The sequence below is a fragment of the Pteropus medius genome, unplaced genomic scaffold, assembly GCF_902729225.1.
Source record: "Pteropus medius unplaced genomic scaffold, Ma_sr-lr_union100, whole genome shotgun sequence".
Classification (NCBI taxonomy): domain Eukaryota; kingdom Metazoa; phylum Chordata; class Mammalia; order Chiroptera; family Pteropodidae; genus Pteropus; species Pteropus medius.
The window spans coordinates 2747027-2767136 of NW_024353909.1; the positions used below are offsets into that span (position 1 = coordinate 2747027).

Genomic DNA, 20110 nt, shown 5'->3' on the forward strand with positions numbered 1-20110 from the left:
ATTATAGGAGAACAAAGAGGAGAGATTTTTGTGGATGAAAGGAATAGGGAGTTTTACTGAATAAGTGGAAAAGCACATCTGTGGAGAGCTATCGGGATGCAGAAGGGGCAGATGACGTGTAAAGTTTGGAGAGGCAGAAGGAGAACCGGAAAACTAAGTCAGAGAAGCGAGGAGGGGCCGAAGATTTCAAGGCGCGATGGTCAGCAGTTTTGAATGTAGGGAAGATAAAAGGAGACGAAGAGCCATTGGCTGCCCACGACGAGGGCACTGGGGACCTCGATGACATGTGGCCTTCTGACCCAGCTGAAGTAGTGGCCAGCCCTTTCCTCCAGGAGCAGTCGTAGCTTCCCTAAGCTCCGCCGGTGGTTCCAAGGCACAGTAAAGCTTGAGAACAGTTGATGCAGTCTAGCTCTCTGCAAGCACAGGGAGGAGGCCAGACTCGCCTGGCTTTAGAAGATGGGTGTTGAGGAGCTGAGGTCCGAGGGAAGGACAGAGAACGCTGTCTGAACCAGCAGTGTTGGTGGGTCCGACTCTCATCCAGGAGCTCATGGGCTCGTGGGATATGGCAGAGTTGAGTGAGAGGGTTCACCAGTGAAGCCCTCTTATTAATCACCAAAGAAAGGGCACCCCTTCCCTGCTGTAGAAATAACAGGGAATTTACAAAAGAAATACTAATTGCCAATAGTAAGTGTCTGCAGATGGGTTCTTACCAGACAAAACGTATAATTTAAAATTTTCGAGATGCTATTTCTTGCCTGCCAAATAGATAACCTTCAAAAAAAAACAAACCAAAAAAAACCCCAAAATAATAGCCACTGCTGATGAGGGTGCAGGAACACTGATGCTTACGTGCCAGTGTGAGCATGAGTCAGAAGGCCTTTCCTGGAGCACAGTTTCCCATATTCCAGAGAGCCTCAACCTAGCTTTTGAGCTGGCTGTTTTACCTCCAGAAATCTGTAAAGAAGTAGAGGTGAAATGTCATGACGAAAAGCCCAGGTTTCAGAGTAGGAAGGCAGGCTTATCTGGTTGGAAACACTGACTTAGCTAACATGTGACTTGTAGAAGGTACTTAATCCTCTCAGCCTCAATTTCCTCATCTGTAAAGTGGACCATTTTGAGGATCTAACGAAATCATGTGTGATTAAAAGTGCTTAGAACCATTCCTGGCCTGAGTAAGTGGGTGGTAATGGTGTTGCTACTTATTGTTATTAGTTATTTTGTTATTATATATGCACTAAAATTTACGGAAAGCACCAAGGAATGAATGCAACTTTGACAGTAAAATATTAGGAATTGCCTAAATGTCCAGTAATAGAATATAATGAAATTATGCTGTATGCATAGGATGCAGTACCTATGCAGCCATTAATTCTAACTTATACAGAATATTTAATGTCATGGGAAAACTTTCATGCTAAATTAAGTCAAAAGGGCAGTCCACATAAGGAGCAGTGCGATCTGTGTTTGATAAGATCTATAACTACAGACGTGCAGAGGGAAAAGGCCTAAATCTATCTACCTAACCACTGGCTCTCTGGCTGGTGGAACTTCAGGTGATTTTTATTTTAGCTATTGAGTCTTTCTGTACATACCCAAATTTTTAAAAACAATGAGCTCATATTACTTTAATTAGATGGAATTATTTAAAATAAATTTAACATCGGGAAATGCCAGACTGAAACTCTAATGGGCCAGATGGCGCATTTTTACATCGTCTCCTGAATTTCGCTCTGCAGCCCGATAGCATGAATGGGGAGATCAGGAACGAGAGGGATTTTGAGGAAATTCGAGGAGATGAAAAGTTTTGGGGACTGGCAAAGAAAGCATTGAAGTGGTCGGTCACAGTCAGTGTGGGAAGCTATCTCAGCCGGCAAAGCACCAAGAGATCAATGCAGACGGGGTGGGTGAGCTACGTCCCTGTCAGGTAGAAGGGGTGGTTGGTGCAGTAGGGTAGTTAAAGTTACGGTGTTTGGTGAAAGGAGGTGACGCTTCACATCTGGGAGGGTGATCAGCGCCTTATGTCGATTACATCCCGGTCAGGAGAGAAACATTCAGGCCAGTGATGGACAAAGGATGCTGGTCTTCTGTCTTCAGGATGTAGCGGCAAGGCCTCAGGGCAGATGCTTAAATAAATACATAAGCGTTGGGATACAGATACTCAAATAGCTGGTTAAATTGCCTCAGATCTTTTTTTTTAGAGCGAGGCAGAGTATAAGTAATAGCTGAGTAGTTTTGCTTTTTATTGTTGTATCCACGGCTTTGGTCATTGTTGAACTGTGGGTGTATCTACATAGATAGTGAAAAAAAATTCTCTTCCCCCAAATACCAGCTCATCTATCCCAATTTCCACAGACTGGCTTTCTAGACCCACTTCTGCTTCTGATCTCACGACCCTCCTCCTCTTCTCCACGGTTCCACTGGACCCAGAATATCACCGTGGTTGTAGAATCCCTGCAGAATGGACTGAGCTAGCACTTTTCACTTCCAGGCTGATTTATGTTCACTCTGGAAAGAGCACAGATGCACTGAGTAGCAAACACGAAGCCCAGGGCCTGGACGATTCTCTGGGCCTTCCAGGCAGTGGACCCCCTGCAACACAAGGGACCCGTTCAAGCACTTGTGTGTTCTCTGACCTTGCCATAGTTACAGAATAATTCTTAAGGCTACTGAGAAATTGCTACCAAGCGGATGGAATCTCACCTCTTTATGCTTTAACACTTATTGACTTGGATGCAGCAGCGATACACAAATACAGTTATTGTACGAAGCACCGAATGAAATTGGATATGGTTCTTCAGTGGATTCCAGGCTAAACAGATGAGGGTATTATTTCTTTGCCCCTTGAATGAGGTTTCCACTTATCTCAGATTTTTTTTTTTTTTTTGAGGCGGTGGGGATGGTTTATTCATTGTTGTGGGTTTTTTTCTCTCATACCTTTTAGTCCGGATTCAGCAGTGCTTACCCTCTGTAGGTTGTTGGGGTTCTTCTTTTCTGTGGTGGCTGCCCTGGTCCTTAACAGTTAGAACTGCTTTTGCCAAATTAGGGAAATTTTTCCTGAGCCAGGCTCGTGAATGTCTTGGGTGAATGTCTTTGAGCACTGTGTTACTTGAACTTCTTCCCACGTTAGAATGACCTTTTGTCTCTTCCTACTAGAGAGCTCTACCTAGAACCTCTCACCTGGAGGAAAGAAGACCAGTTTTTGTTCTTGTCTGTCTGTACCTCCCTGTCCAGCCTCAAAGCCTTCCTCCTTTGATGAAGCTATGCCAGCAGTGAATTTCACATGCAGATAAGGATATGGGCATCCAAGGGCATCGGTTGTTCCTATGTGTTTTCGGAGATTCGCTGTGTAGAGTTCTTACACCGGACAGTTTCATTTTTCTTTTTATATAATTTTAGATACCCAGGAAAGTGATAATATGAGGACAAAGAATTCTCGTATACCTTTAGTCCAGACCCGCTCCATGGTAACGTCATTTCATGTTCTTTGTCAGTGTTTATGTGTGTGTGTATGTGTGTGTATACCCATATTTAACCCAGTTTTTCCGAAGCCATTTGAAAATCGAGACGACATGCCCTTTCACCTCTCAATATATCAGTACATATTTCTTAAGAACAAAGACGTTCTCTTATATAACCACACCGCAGTTATCAAAATTAGGAAATCAGCGTTCATGTACTATTATCATCTGATCTACGGACCCTCTTCAGATTTTGCCGGTTGTGCGAGTCGTGCCCTTCGTAGGAAAAGAAAACCCCAGATCCGGTTGTGTTCCTTTGTCACGTCTCTTTCGTCTCCTTTAATCTGAGAACAGTTCTTCAGTCTGTCCTCCTCTTCCACGACACTGACACTTCTGAAGAGCGTGGGGCATTTCGTAGGCTGTCCTCCATTTGGTTTTGTCTGATGTCCCCTCATGATTAGGGGACAGGAATGTGAGGGAAGGGATGTTGTGTTCTTCTCAGTGTATCCTCTCGGTAGGTACATGGTGTATATCCCTCTTGATCCTGGTGATGCTAACTGTGATCACGTGGTTAAGGTGATGTCTGCCAGGTTTCTCCACTGTAAAGTTATTGTTTTTCCTTCTATAGTTAAAAAGTATCTTCTGAGGAGATACTTTGAGACTATGTAAATATCCTGTTACTATTCAAACTTTCATCCACCAGTTTTGGTGTTCTTTCCTGAATGGGTGGTAGTTATGACGATGGTTACCAAATGGTGATTTTCTAACTCCATAATTCCCTCCGTGTTTATTAGTTGGATTTCTGCCCTCAAAAAGAACTTTTCTTTCTCTCACATTTATTTATTTTTTTTAATTTGTAAAAGTATAGAATAATGGATTCTTATTTTATGCATTGGGTTGTAATCCTTTACTTTCATTTTATTTTCGTGCTCAAATTGTCCCAGGGTTAGGCAGTGGGTGCCCCTTCAATGTGCTTCGTGTCCTTTCAACACACTCTTATCATTTTTAGAGCACTTCCTTCTGTTCTGGCTCAAGAAGATGCTCCAGGTTCATCTTATGCTCTACCTGCCCCAGCCCAAGAATTCCCCATTTCTCTAAGGAGCCCTGGTTCCATTGAATTCAGAAGGGTTACACCAGAAGTTTCTTCAGCTAAGAGAAAAAAAAAAAAATGTGTTCAGGGATCATCTCTTTTCCTCCTGAAGTGCGATTTCTCCCAATATCTTAATGTTCCCCATAGTTTTACTAAGTACTTATTACATCTTGGATGTGGAGGATGCTCAGATGAATGAGATATGGAGCTGCTCACAGCCTGGTGGCAGAGACAGACCAGTCAGCAGATCATTTCAGCAGAGTGATAACCCCAGAACTGCAATGTGTCTTCATGTGCAAAAGCACAATGGAATCACAGAGGAAGAGGTTAAAGCTGGTGGAGTAACCGGATTGATAACCCAGGAATGAAAAGAATCTTTACCTTTTAGAGGACCTGAGAGGCTGCCTGATGGAACCTCCAGGACACAGCAAAATCCCCTTTTCCATTCATGAAACCAGAGAGTGCAGTGTTTCACAGAATCAGCATTCTATTTGGGAACTTTGATAATCTTGAGAAAGATTTTCATTTATATTGAACTGAGCTCTAATTCCTTATAAATTCCCCTCATTACTCCTAGTTAAACCCTGAAGCGAGGTGGAAGACATGTAACTAATCCTCATTGTGTGTGGCAGGCAGGCCTTCCTGTGGTTGAGGACAGGTGGCTTACCGGCCGATGGGACTTCTCATTTCTGCTCTCCTGAGCTGTTCATGGTCAGCCATTCTGACCATGCCCAGGTTCGTTCGTCAGTACCCTTCTTAAGAGAGTCCCTCAGTGGATCATAATGTTCTTCACACAGACAGAGGAAACGATGGGGCCACGAACCAGCTGACCTTCAATAGGAATAGTGTCCTCCTGTAGCCAGAGGTTACGTTTGCATCTTTGGCTGCCATGTCAGTGTTGGGTTTTCACTGAATCTAGTAAAGTAACATTGTCGAGTAATTTTTGCACGAACTGTTAATCCAAGTCTCTTCCGTCCTCTGTTGGTTTTACTGATTGCCTGAATGTAAATACAGGCCTGCCTATTTGTCCTTTCAATTTTTTTCTTGTTCATTTGAGCCTGTCGTTCGAACTTTTTGAGATCTTTTTTTTTTTTAAGTCTGAATTCCACCATTTAGCATATTAGTTAGTCCTCTTAGCTTTGTGTATTTTGCAGATTGGTGTGTGCGCTTGGTCTTGCCCTCAGTTGGTTAATTTAAATGAAGGGAACCAGGGACAGGATAGAACTTGGAGGCAAGTCACTGGCACACTGACCTTTGAGTGGATACTTAGGTAATGGCATCCACTAGCTATAAAATTGGCCGGACTTTATTATTGGAAAGACGTTTTGCTCTCTTGGATACGTAGAAATTATAAACTTTGGGATAACTTATTAAAATCAAATAGTACTCTCCACTGCATTTCTCAGATCATTGAATCTAAGTGAGGCGATTTTTCAGTTTATATGAATTTTCTTACTGAACGTATAGCTAATTGCTGATTCCTGAGGACCGTCTTTTTTTTTTTCCTCCCTAGATGCTCTTCAGCAACTGTTGAATCAGTTCTAAAACTATGAGGAGATTGCAATATATAATCGACAACATATCCTTTTAAACCTAATATTACTTTCTCCCAAATAATGTACACACACATCACTCCTTCCCCTTCTTTTGTTCTGTATTATTTCCAAGTACTTTTCACCACTTAATGTCGCATCTGTCTGTTGGCAGTCTCTGCCCCGCAAGAATGTAAGTTGAACCCACTTATCACTGATTACCTAGCATCTGACACAAAGAATGTGGGTAGGAAATATTGAATGAATGAGTGAACGAATGAATACATTTTTTGATTTATAGATTCTGGAAGCTGCCTCCCCCGCCCCCCCTTAAAAAAGTGAGGATCATGGGCCTGCCTACCACACTGTTCTTTGCAACAGCTTTTCCCACTCCATCTGTCCCTGTGTAAAGGTGTCCAAGTAAAGAAGTCCATTTGAACTCCTCCTTCCCCACAGCCAAGCAAAAAAAAAAAAAAAAAGTATTGTACGAATTAGCAACATTCTTTTACATAGCGTTTCAGGTGTCCGGTGATCTTGGAGCTGTCCTTGGGCACATAAAAGATCGAATGAGAATGTTCGATGTGGGGATATTCAGTTCTCTTTGAGAAAAGATGTTGAAGAAAAAACGTGGCAGAGTGGCTAAGAACACAGACTCCACACAGCCAGAATGTGGTTTTGTTCTTTAGTCTGTATCATTCGGGCAACCTCGGTTTTCCCATCTTTAAGATGGGGATAAAAATAGCACTCATCGCATAGCTTCCTTGCGAGCATCAAGACAGTGCTGTAACTACCTGACTCAGAAAGTGACGACGTCCCCTGTGGTGGTTTTAATTTTTAAATGTTTTGGGAAATAAAGGCACCAAGGAGGAAACGAAGTCGCCCATGATCTCATCCCCTAGCGATTATCATTGTAAAAATTTTGATATAAATCTCATGTATTTCCACATGCCGACCTATAATACATGCTTTGTTCACTTAGCATCCCGTCTGATCATTTTCCCATGCTCGTAAGTAGTTTCTTTAAAAAGTTACATTTTATAACATCCTATGGAACTCGTTGCACTGTAATTTATGTTTATAGAGTCCCTTGCTTCACTAGATTATTTCCATCTTTCTTTTCTGTTACAATTGTGATGAATAATCTTATATCACTGGATGTCTCGGTTGTTTCATAGAATGGGGGTATTGCTAAGTCAGAGAGCACATGCATTTCTGAGGCCTTTAAGACCTACTGCCAAGCTCCCTTCAAGAAGATTGCACCTGTTGACAGACCCTCCCGCAGTGCGGGGAGCAGCGTGGAGGTGGCATTGCTCGTCTGCTGGTTTCCTTCTCTCTGGCGATGCTTCATGGGCTCTTCACAGAGGCAACAGTTTCTCACCGTCTTGGTTTTCTCTTTGTTTTTCTTTTCTACCCCTTTGTTTCCTTTCTTGGTTTTCTGCCAAACAGCCTCTTGTGAAAGGACCGCCTAATTAACCCTGTGCTAATTAACAATTTAAAATTACACAGTGTGACTGTTCATATTTAATTTTCCGGGAGCTAGAGCAACAGCGGGAGCCCCCTCCCCTTTCTAATATATGCACCTCCCTACCCCAGCTTCCCTGTAACTGTTGCATTGAACCCCGTCCTGTCTCTTTAAAGGAATGTGATAAAACTGTCACATCACATCTTCTCAGTTGAAAGACGGAGATGGATGACTTTGTTCATGGGACGGCTCAGGGTAACATGGTGGAGTTTCATCATTTTAAACAAGCTTTGAAAAATAAAGATGCAGGGAGCTCTACAGGTAGGTTCTAAGGAGACTATAACTTGTGAGAGGAGCGAGGGTTGGGGGTTCTTGATGAAGATGTCGAAACTTCTCTGTATAAGACTGCTTCTCAGATGGCTGAGTTGAGCTCTAAGCAGAGAGAGTGAGCACGCTAGATCATTCCTCTGTCTTCCCTTTAACGCTTACTGAAGAAATGTGCTCTTTTGAAATCTAACTGAATTCTTCAAACCATAGAAAAACCCATCTTGAGTCCAGCATGGGTGGCCACGAGTGTAACACATCTACATTTAAAGGGAATTTCGGGGGTGTAAGTGGCTGAAGAGAAGCAGGCTCCAGGAAGGCTTGAGAGTTTGCGATGTGTGAGCCGGGCCTGGTGTGAGTGAAGGATGAGCTGGGGGAGGGGCGGGGTACGGGTTCTGAACTGAGGCTGTTGGAGGGGCTGCCTGTGAGAGCACGGGGACCTGCTGGGTTCCCAGGCTGCCCTCTATAACTGAAGATCATTGATTTTACTGGAAACCGTGTTTACAGACAGAGTGCTGATCGACCTGCCGAGTTGACTTCTGCCTCCTTAAGTAAGAACTACCTTTTTCTTATTGACTGGCTGATAAACAGAGCGAGAGGGATGGCTAGCCGGGTGGGAGAGAGGTGGACGGCCTGAGGTCCTTGAGCTGAAGGATTGGGCAGGTTAAGAGATTTCTTCATCTCTGCTTTCTGGTCCTCTCTTGTCCGCCCCCTTGCCCGTTCCTCCCAGGGACTGATGGTGGCTGCCCGAGACTGACCCTGCCTGGTCACCTAGCGGTACCGGCACGAAGCGTGGACGAGTTGGCAATGTGATGATCATGTTGTGAAGCAGAGAGTGTCTCAAGCTTGAATAATGCACGTCCCCTGAGGATCATGTTACAGTGCAGATTCTGGCCTGGGGTGGGGCTGAGCGTCTGCATTTCTCAGAGGCTCCTTGATGAAGACGATGCTACTGGTCCCCGATCCACGCTTTGCTTAGCAAGGTTGTAAAAAGTTCTGCTTGTCTGTGGCCAGCATGCATTGAAACGAAGCCCGGAGCAGGCAGCTAAGATCCTGAAGTAGGATCCTCTTTCACACTGATGCTTTAATGGGCTGTCAGTCTCTGTGAATGAGTTGACTCCCACATGTCCCCTCTCATGGGGCTAGTGTCACCACCCATGGGGTCATCCGTCTTTCCGAGGTGGCCACAGTGTCACTTTTTCTTGATGTCTTTTGCTTGGGCAAAAGTTAGATGAGGGTTTGAAAGTCCCTGCTCCTTAAGTGGGTGATTTGTGGAGGAGATGGAGGAAGAAGGGAACAGCAAGAGAAGCCCACCAATTAATTGATAAACGCTTGCAGGTTTCTCGGGCCCAGCCCTGGCTGGAGAGGAGATTGGCTTTGCTGTCAATACGCAAGTCCCTGGTGAAGCATCAAAGCTGTTCTCCTTTATCAATCGTGGCCTCCCCTTCCCGCATGTTCCTGTAACTTACCAAGCATTTATGACATTGATTTTACAATCGGGCTGTTAACCCTCCCGCCCCTTCAAGGCTGCCAACCTTTTTGGCCCCAGCAGTCAATCAGATGTCATCCAGCCAATCAGGCACATCCTGAAGGGGAGTCACCCTGGATTCTCACCTGTATGCCAGCTAAGCCACGCCAGGAAGTCCCATTGCATTTGCTTTGGGTTTGGTTTAGTGGAGTCATCTTTGTTGAAAGTCAGTGTCTTTTCTCAGGCACCCAGAACTTTGTCGTAATGGAGTTTGAGGTTATAAACCGAATGTGTGTGTGTGCGCACGCATGCGTGCGCGTGCATGCATGTGTTTTAAAGAAAACATGACACATTCTTCCAAAAAAGTTACTCCTCCTAAGACTTCTGGTAAACCTGCCTTCCCTGTCTTTTCCCGAGGGGGAGCTGTTGGCTCACTGTGCAGTCAGGAATCAAGAAATAAAAAGAAAATGGGAAGATGGAAGGTGGGGGTGGGGGTGGGGAGGGAGACCAAACCCAGCCAAAACCTTCATCCGCTGTGTATGAATGAGATGGTGGGTGGAGAAGCAGCCAAGTGTTCTCGGGGGGTTGGGGAGGTGCGGCAGAGGGTGGCTGAGATTCGCAGGCGAGGAACAGGGCTGTGCGAGGCGGGTGGGACTCTGAGTTGCCTGTAGGAGCAGAGCCTGGATGGGAGAGAGAGAAGCACCCCTGTGATGCTCTGCCACGCGAGCAGAGCGGCAGGGGGTGATCTCATGCCTCCCTCTCCAGGGACACAAGGTCTCAGAGGGCAAATCCAGCTCAGTGGCACTTTGGAGTCGGAAACGGAAAAGCCCCAGGGCTAAAGGACAGCTGCTCGTGTCCAGCGACTAATAACTCTGAGGCAGGTGTGGAACAGGGGCTGGCCGAGCCCAGCTGCTGTCTCGGCTTGCCACTAAGATCCTTGACAGCAACCAGCACCCAGCCAGTGGTGACCGGGCTATATGCAGACAGGGCAACATCCACCCTGCAGGAGGGGGCGTCGGCTCGCAGAGAGTCCGGGAGGTTCTTCCTAGAAATACGGAGCTCATGTTTTGCACCGACATGTTTTAAGTCTGAAGCCAGCTGAGTCACAAGCAAGGGTGTCTGGCCGGCTGGGAGGAGGAGATGGGAATTTGGAGATCTGTCTCCTCTGTTTCACAGCGTCAGGGTGGCATGAGGCCCAATTTAAGATTTCGCCCCTGAGTTTTACTGCTCGTAAAATGGGACAATGCTTCCCATCCTCTCTGGAGAGAACGAATGCAGCCGTGGGCCCTCGAGGGGGCTCCGCAGCGTGTGTCCAGGCCTGCACACCTGCCTTCTGAGCCGCGCAGCCCTCGAACCAGAGGTGTGGTCAGTAAAAGCAACAGGAGCATCTTCACTTCTCAATCAGTCAGTGCGTCTTCATCCAGGTTTACCATCCCTGTTCTGGGGGCGCAACATCTTCCTCCTCTCGCCCGTCCCTCCCCGATGTCCCCTGGGCCCACACACACCGTGGGCAGCCGGGGGCACTTTATGTCGGCCACATGTATGCGATGGGGTTGCCCTTCTGTGTCCTCGGCGGGCCCGGCGAGATGATGCAGCCCTCCTCAGCCGTGGCTGTCCCCCGGCCCTGACGCTAACGCTCTGCTCGCAAAGGATGGACGTTTGAACTGCTCTCCGGGGTAGAGCAGCCAACACACTGAAGACAAAGAGGGATTCTCCTGGTGCCCGCTTCCCTGGGCCCCTGCTCCTGTCTGGACCATGGCCGTGACTCCCGGGCTGCTGCCCGCCTTCCGCGAGTTGGACAGCACGGGGTGACGGCTGGGGTGCCTGCTGCCCCCACGGTCTCTGTTGTGGGTGTGGACAGGAACCTGTTAGAGTGCTCTGTGCGGGACCTTAGCCTCGGCCCTCCTAACCTCTTTCCTTTCTCTCTCTCTTCCCCCTCTCTCCCTCCTCTCCCCCTTGCCTCCGCTCTTCAGGTCCGATCCGTACTGGGTGCAATGAAAGCTCCACGCAGGCCTTACCATGGAAGGCTGTGACTCGCCCGTCGTCTCGGGGAAGGACAATGGGTGCGGTATCCCTCAGCACCAGCAATGGACTGAACTCAACAGCACCCACCTCCCCGACAAACCCAGTAGCATGGAGCAGTCCACAAGCGAAAACCACGGGCCCCTGGACAGCCTGAGGGCCCCCTTCAGCGAGCGCCTCGCGGAGAGCCCCGCCTTGGCCGGCCCCGCCGCCGAGCCCGCGGGCAAGGAGGTCAGCTGCAACGAGTGCTCGGCCTCCTTCGCCAGCCTGCAGACCTACATGGAGCACCACTGCCCCAGTGCGCGCCCCCCGCCGCCCCTGAGGGAGGACAGTGGGAGTGACACCAGTGAGGAGGGGGACGAGGAGAGCGACGTGGAGAACCTGGCTGGGGAGATAGTCTACCAGCCGGACGGCTCGGCGTACATCGTCGAGAGCCTGAGCCAGCTGACCCAAGGCGGGGGCGCCTGTGGCAGTGGCAGCGGCCCCCTCCCTTCGCTCTTTCTGAACTCTCTCCCCGGTGCCGGGGGCAAACAAGGGGACCCTTCTTGTGCTGCACCAGTCTACCCACAGATCATCAACACTTTCCACATAGCCTCATCCTTCGGGAAGTGGTTTGAGGGCCCAGACCAGGCTTTCCCGAATACCTCAGCCCTGACGGGGCTCAGCCCCGTCCTGCACAGCTTCCGCGTTTTTGACGTGCGACACAAAAGCAACAAGGATTACCTGAACAGCGACGGCTCTGCCAAAAGCTCCTGCGTTTCCAAAGATGTTCCCAACAATGTGGACCTGTCCAAATTCGATGGCTTTGTGCTCTACGGCAAGAGGAAGCCCATCCTGATGTGTTTCTTGTGCAAACTCTCCTTCGGGTACGTCCGTTCCTTTGTGACCCACGCGGTGCACGACCACCGAATGACCCTGAGTGAAGATGAGCGGAAAATTCTTAGCAATAAGAACATCTCCGCTATCATCCAAGGGATTGGCAAAGATAAGGAACCCCTTGTAAGTTTTCTGGAACCAAAAAACAAAAACTTTCAACACCCTTTAGTTTCCACAGCTAACCTCATAGGCCCCGGACACAGTTTTTATGGTAAATTTAGTGGCATTCGAATGGAGGGGGAGGAGGCTCTCCCAGCCGGCCCTGCCGCTGGCCCCGAGCAGCCCCAGGCCGGAATCTTGACCCCCAGCACCCTCTTGAACCTTGGCGGGCTCACCAGCTCGGTCCTGAAGACCCCCATTACCTCAGTCCCCCTGGGGCCTCTGGCCTCCAGTCCTACCAAATCCTCAGAGGGCAAGGGCTTGGGGGCAGCGGAAGGAGAGAAGCAAGAAGCGGCCGATCCGGATTGCTTCTCCGAGAAAGCAGAGCCAGCCGAGGAGGAGGCGGAGGAGGAAGAGGAAGAGGAAGAGGCGGAGGAGGAGGAAGAGGAGGAAGAGGCGGAGGAGGAAGAGGAAGAGGAAGAGGACGAGGGTTGCAAAGGACTCTTTCCAAGCGAGCTGGACGACGAACTGGAGGACAGGCCCCAAGAGGAGCCTGGGGCCGCGGCAGGTAGCAGCAGCAAAAAGGACCTTGCTCTCTCAAACCAAAGCATTTCTAACTCCCCCTTAATGCCTAATGTGCTCCAGACCCTGTCCAGGGGCGCAGCTTCTACTAGTTCTAATTCTGCTTCTTCCTTTGTTGTCTTTGATGGTGCGAACAGGAGGAATCGTTTAAGCTTTAACAGTGAGGGCGTCAGGGCCAATGTGGCAGAGGGCGGCAGGAGGCTGGACTTTGCTGACGAAAGTGCCAATAAAGACAATGCCACAGCACCAGAACCAAATGAAAGCACAGAGGGCGACGATGGGGCCTTTGTCCCCCATCACCAGCACGCTGGCTCCCTCTGCGAGCTTGGGGTGGGGGAGTGCCCTTCGGGGAGTGGCGTGGAGTGCCCCAAATGCGACACGGTCCTGGGCTCCTCCCGCTCTCTGGGCGGCCACATGACCATGATGCATTCTCGTAACTCGTGTAAGACACTCAAGTGCCCCAAGTGCAACTGGCACTATAAGTACCAGCAGACACTGGAGGCACACATGAAGGAGAAGCACCCGGAGCCGGGCGGCTCTTGTGTCTATTGCAAAAGCGGGCAGCCCCACCCTCGGTTGGCACGAGGCGAGAGCTACACGTGTGGTTACAAGCCTTTCCGCTGTGAGGTGTGTAACTACTCCACAACGACCAAAGGCAACCTCAGTATTCATATGCAGTCCGACAAGCATCTCAACAACATGCAGAACCTGCAGAACGGAGGCGGGGAGCAGGTCTTCAGCCACACGGCTGGTGCAGCGGCGGCAGCGGCAGCGGCAGCGGCCGCCGCGGCCAATATCAGCAGCTCCTGCGGGGCCCCCTCCCCCACAAAACCAAAAACCAAACCCACCTGGCGGTGCGAGGTGTGCGACTATGAGACCAACGTGGCCAGGAACCTCCGCATCCACATGACCAGCGAGAAGCACATGCATAACATGATGCTCCTGCAGCAGAACATGACCCAGATTCAACACAACCGCCACCTGGGCCTCGGCAGCCTGCCCTCGCCCGCCGAGGCCGAGCTCTACCAATACTACCTGGCCCAGAACATGAACCTGCCCAACCTGAAGATGGACAACACTGCCTCGGACGCCCAGTTCATGATGAGTGGATTCCAGCTGGATCCCTCTGGGCCCATGGCCGCCATGACGCCTGCTCTAGGTGAGGCTGACTCCGTGTTTGTTTGTCCTATGATGTGACTTAAACTGGGGAAAGTCGAACGTAGGCAGAGGTCCTGTGGATTCAGTTGATTTTTTTCTTCCCCTTGAGTTGTTTTGTGTAAACGTGAGTGTCTCACCATCAAATATATGCTTCAAGAATCCCTTGAACTCTGTGTGTGCATATGGAAGATTGTATGCATTCAACAGAGACGTGATTACACTCCAGCTCCGCAGGCCAAGATTAAAATTTAAGCGTTTCCTCTAGTTTTTGGCTTCCGGTCAACCTTCCTTTCTGTTCCCATTCTCTCTTTTTCTCTTTCTGAATTTGAAAAATTACCACAATTATCTGAAACTTTTGGATTCTGTTAAATATTTATGGAAACTTACAGGAAACGGTAGCTGGAGTTTTAAATAGGAACAATCATCTCCATGAGAGGAACTCGGAACTGTAGCGTCCTTTATTCAGATAACTGAAGGCTGATTCTGTGCCGAGCCGAGAGCCACTAGATAGGTTTCTCAGAGTTCTCCTGTGTGTTCGCGAGGAGCTCAGCGAGAGAGACGAGACATCTTCTTTTCCTTATTTTGTATGAGCCGTCGATTATTAGCATAGTTGGGGATTAAATTGCCCTGGGGCACCGTAAAGACTGGTGTGATAGATGAAAATGAATAAATTCTAACATTGTACATCAAAGAAAGCTGAGTTTTAATATCCGTCAGATCCTGCTTAACGGAGCCTTTGTTGCCGTGACAGTGACCCAGGTGAGAGCAGGTGAGTTGGCTGTGTCCAGACACCAAGCCTTACCGGTTGGCTTCACAGATACAGAATGGGACCAAGAGAATAGGATTTGGATGCCGAAAATCATGAGCCTTTTCGTAAAAAGAATCATGACCACTTTGGGGAGAGAGCATCTATAGCAGGAGAATGCACAAATCGGTTTTGTGAGGACCAGTGTGATGGTTGGGCCACTCCTGCCCCCAACACCTGTGTTTCGGACAGGCGTGTCCTGGTGTCCATTCACTGACCCCACTAACCTCTTGGGACAAGCAATGATGGCCTGAATTAAGCAGTATCATGTTACTGGCATGGAAATAAGTTCTCGTCAACAAAATGTGAGCACGTACCTTTATCCTGGCATGGTTTAGGTCAGGAAGCCAAACCTCGCCAATTGGCCTGCCTTTATTTGCGTGGTGTTTTAGTGCTAATTGCTGCTGATGAGTGTGGTGATATTACGTAATATTTAATTATTTTTTCCTGCTTTGCATTTAAACTTGAATCCTTCCTATTTTAGTCTTGTTTTCTGTTTTGGAACATTGACCCATTGATCCTTTATTACCAAGTGATTTGAAGATGTCTTACCTACTGGTTAATCATGGGTACAGAGAGATCAGTTGTCTTATTTGTCCCCAGAGTGAACCACAGGGGATGTACACCAAGAAATGGCATCAGTACTCAGAGTTGTTTTGTTTTTGTTTTTAAGCCTATGGGAATTGTGGTTTTTGTTTTTGTTTTGTCTAGAGATTTAAAATCTTGAGGCACATCTTGGAGTCAATCAAATATAATGTAGGTGGAATGAAGACAGAAAATGGATGGGTTCATACTGGGTCGAAGTGAGATCTTTTTAATTACCTTAAAAACCGGTAATTCTGACTTAGGCTTTAATGGAGAGGTAGAGAAATATTTTGCTTTTACACCAAATATCTGTGAATCGGTGGGGCATCATGGATTATGGGCATATGGTAGATGCCGAAGAAATAGAAGAATCAATTCTTATGCCCTGGACATACCCAGAAGATCTGCACTTTATTTCTTAAAGGGATTAGAGCTCTCACTTCTAAGGACCTAACCCAGGTCAGCCAAGAAGGGCCCCTGAATTTCCAGCGTCACCACTTGTCAGCTGTGGAAACCTGTGTCTGCCTTAGGCCACGAGAGCTGCGGAGTGGGAATGAGGGCTGCGACTGCTTTATGCCCAAGTCTGACTGGGTGTGGGTATGATGGGACATGTCCAAATGACCTGTAATCTAAGTCGCGTGACCTCAGTCGAAGCCAGCGCACACACATGGGAAGAGCCAGACCTTTCAGTCCTGTCTGCAGCTCTGCTGAGGTTTCTTTAGGTCATTAGTGAGAAGGCTGTAGATTCCTAGATATTTCTGAGCTCCATAAGAGTGTGTGTGCGCGCACGCGCGTGTGTGAGAGAGACAGACAGACAGACAGACAGACACTCCTGCTTATAGTTACCGTCATACTTCCTTTGACAGAAGTTTCCCTTTCGTGATATCAAACATGCTGGTTCCGGGACGCTTCCTTTCTAGAGGTCTTCGAGGAGAGGGTCAGCACCCTTGGTCCGGTCTGCTTGCATTTGCCACCATTCGTAGATAAGATATAGACTTGAAGCCATCTGAATACCCTTCAAAACATCCTTTTTGAGTCTAAAGTTGAGCACAGCACTGAGAAACCAGTAGCTTTGTGGGGCATCCTTGTGTTTCCCAAGTAGCCACCCGGCCACAGGACACCTGCATAAGGTTTCGTAGGTCCTCTGCTGCTTGCTGCCTTTGAGTCTTGAAGGTCTTTTCATCCACGTGCCTCTCTGACGGTGTACTCACGGGCAGGCTCAGGTGCCAGAGTGCCAGTTTCCAGTGCCAAAGTCAGGTGCGTGTGGGGAGTCGGGGGCTCACTGCTTTCCAAGACCATCCGTCCAGCGTGGCTCACAGGAAATGCCTGCCAAGTCCTCACTCACTGGGGCTCTCCTCCTCCTAATCCCTGTGAATTAGGGGAGATTCCACTTCTCGGGGGCTGAATTAGTTGCTTCCAGCTTGTGGATTTGTAGGAGTCGAAGCCATGGGTTTGTTTCTCCACGGCATGGTTCTCGGAGAGAGCTTTGGCTAGCCTGTCTCCCTCGTTTCTCTGCCTCTCTGCCTCTGTCTTTGATTGGCATTTCATTTTAAGAGCTTGGAATGGGAATAGGGACTTATTCCTCCGCGTGTTCCAAGGACTTCGCTCAGGCATCCAACAAGTGACAGCCGAATTTCTCTGTGGAGTGATCGACGTGCAGAGGTTAGATTTAAAAAGTCGAGAAGATTCGGTGCTTCAGGTGGTCGGCATCAGAAACAAATATGTGTTGGTTCCTTGTCTCACCCTCTGGGCAGTTTCCCCTTTTCCCGAACACCGTATGTGTTTCATGGATGCCGCCTGGCCTTCGTCCTCTTTAAGAGATAGAGCTTTCAGGCTCCCCCCCACCTTTTTCTCTCTTGTCCTAAAAAGAATGTCTTAGTTATGGCTTCTCTCCCCAGAGGAGAGAGTGCAAGAGAGAAGACGAGCAGAAAGCTTTCTGACCCTTCTGGAATACCCATGCAAAAAGGTTTCTGTGGCTCGCTGGACTGTCCACAGGCTTCAGACGCAGCTGGTCGGCCTCTGCTGATCTTCTCACCTGAGGTGCCTCGTGTAGCATAAATAAGGAAATCATTAAAAAACATATACCTGTATACACACGCACACACACACACACACACACACACACACACACACAAATGTCTTTTGAATAACCACTAACTTGGATTCTAATGAGTCATTAGAAGAAAAAATAACCTCAACCCAACCACATGTAAAAGGTCAAGTTTAAATATCAACCGGGGAGGGGCAGGGGCAGGGGCAGGGGGAGACATAGCTCAAGTGTGCCTGTGTTTAGGGGGGAGAGTCAGAAAATAGAGGCCGATGCTCAGCGTTTTGCTTGACTGTGCGCTTCTAGGTAGTGGAAGTTGGCTCTTTCTCAGCCTTTCTCGTGATATAGATGAGAGCTTGTAGTATTAATTTTTCGCTGGTGAGCGAGAGCCTGTTCCTGGGTGACGCAGGGCATTGGTGGACCGAAAAAGAACAGGGATGGAGAGGGAGGGGCAGAGCTTTCTTGGACTCGTTTTGTGGGAGCGTGAGCTGAGCTTCGTGTCTCGGGACCCAGCTCAATTCACTTCCCGAATCTGTGACATTTTGTTTCGTTTTTACCCTTGTCTGGCACAGCAGACATTTAAACATCTGTACCGGGACCTGGGACTTTCTAGAGGTTCAGTGAGGAGAATACCGGCCGCTGTCTCCTCCGGAGGCTGCACTCTGATGGGGACACTGGCCAGCATGTGGCTTCTCTGTATATGGCCAACTTACGGCAAAGGAGACTATGACATGGGCCATAGCAGATCTGCATTTCCTGCAGGCGCAGGGGCTCAGGAAAAGGAAAAGATCGTACTCTTGGGGCAATGCGGGGGGAGCTGTTGCCATGGACGGGCAGGTAGGGTATTTATCGGCGGGGCGTAATGAAGAACAGGGAGATTGTTCATGAAATCTCAGCTTTGGATCTGTGCCGTCCACTACGGTGGCCATTAGCCACGTGTGGTCATCTAAATTTAAGTGAATTAAAAATAAATAAAATAAAGATTCAGTTTCTCAGTTGCACCGTGGCCATATTTCAGGAATTCAGCGATCGCCACACCGTGCAGGGCGATGCGGAACGTTTGCCACCATCGCAGAGAGTTCTGTGGGATGGTGCTGCTCTAGATCCATGCTGGGCCCAGTTCTGACACACCATCAAGGCTTGGTATCTTAGATTGCAGCTGTAACTCATTTCCAACTTTTTGGGGTCTGGAGTATCAGATTCTATAATAGCCAGTAGTGATGCTTATTTCTATCTTTTTTTGGATCTAAGTGAGGGGCTGAATTGAAATATTCAAAAGAATAACGTTCCTACCTTTTTCTAGGTGTTCTTTTCCAAAAGAAACAAAAACATTAAGGCTTCTACAAATTTTAGAAAGATCTTTATGCAGAAGTTAATTGTTTTTTGGACGGTTTTACCAGTTAGCAGCACCTTGTAACACTTGAAATGTGGTCATTCTTTCCTCCTTTGACCTGGGGTGGAGGGGAGGGGAGGGCTGGGTGGTGCCTCGGTTACGCTGTGGCTGTGAACCTGGCCTCTGATTCTCTTCCCCGCTCCTTCCCCACAGTGGGCGGTGAGATCCCCTTAGACATGCGTCTCGGGGGCGGGCAGCTGGTTTCGGAGGAGCTGATGAACCTGGGCGAGAGCTTCATCCAGACCAACGACCCGTCGCTGAAGCTCTTCCAGTGTGCCGTCTGCAACAAGTTCACCACGGACAACCTGGACATGCTGGGGCTGCACATGAACGTGGAGCGCAGCCTCCCAGAGGACGAGTGGAAGGCCGTGATGGGGGACTCGTACCAGTGCAAGCTCTGCCGCTACAACACGCAGCTCAAGGCCAACTTCCAGCTGCACTGCAAGACAGACAAGCATGTGCAGAAGTACCAGCTCGTGGCCCACATCAAGGAGGGGGGCAAAGCCAACGAGTGGCGGCTCAAGTGCGTGGCCATCGGCAACCCTGTCCACCTCAAGTGCAACGCCTGCGACTACTACACCAACAGCTTGGAGAAGCTGCGGCTGCACACGGTCAACTCCAGGCACGAGGCCAGCCTGAAGCTGTACAAGGTAAGGCCCAGACTGCCACCGGAAGGAGTGGCTTGTCTCCTGGGAGGTGGCGAGGGCTGGGGGTGGATGACCAGTCTGTGTCATGGCCGGGTGGGTGGCTGGATGGTGACCTGCTGTCGTAAGGGCCGCCGGCATCCTCTCATGAAGCTGCAGTGTGGTGGCAGGCTTCACCTGGTACCTAAAGATTCTCTTTGTGGGGTGTCCTGTTTTGGGGGGGGTGCGGATTTTGTTTATATCAGCTCAGTAGTGTCACGTTATTCCATGTTCCCCTCAACTGTCTTTGCAATTCACTTTTCTTCTTGACTCACAATGGCCGTTTCTCCGGTTCTGGCTTTTGTGGACCTCTGTGCTCCCGTGCGCTCCCTCCCTCCTTCATGCTTTCTGTTCTCCTTCCCATCTCATCATTCTTCTTTTTTATTCATTTGTTTGTTAATTCAGCAGATTTACATTGAGCACCTACTGTATGGACCAAGCACTGTTCTGGGCACGTGTCTGTATCCATGCACAAAATCGACATCCCCTGGCCTCGTAGAGCTTCCGTTTTGGCGGGGGTGGGGGG

At 48.7% G+C, this 20110-nt stretch overlaps 1 protein-coding gene across 1 annotated transcript in view; it reads left to right on the plus strand.

Moving 5' to 3' along the window:
* ZFHX3 (zinc finger homeobox 3) overlaps nt 1-20110 on the plus strand; it is a 230586-nt gene that overhangs the window by 61712 nt on the left and 148764 nt on the right. Inside the window, 2 exon segments of the mRNA XM_039851826.1 lie at nt 11308-14072; nt 19055-19551. Coding sequence (XP_039707760.1) covers nt 11354-14072; nt 19055-19551 — 3216 coding nt within the window. The 5' untranslated portion in view covers nt 11308-11353.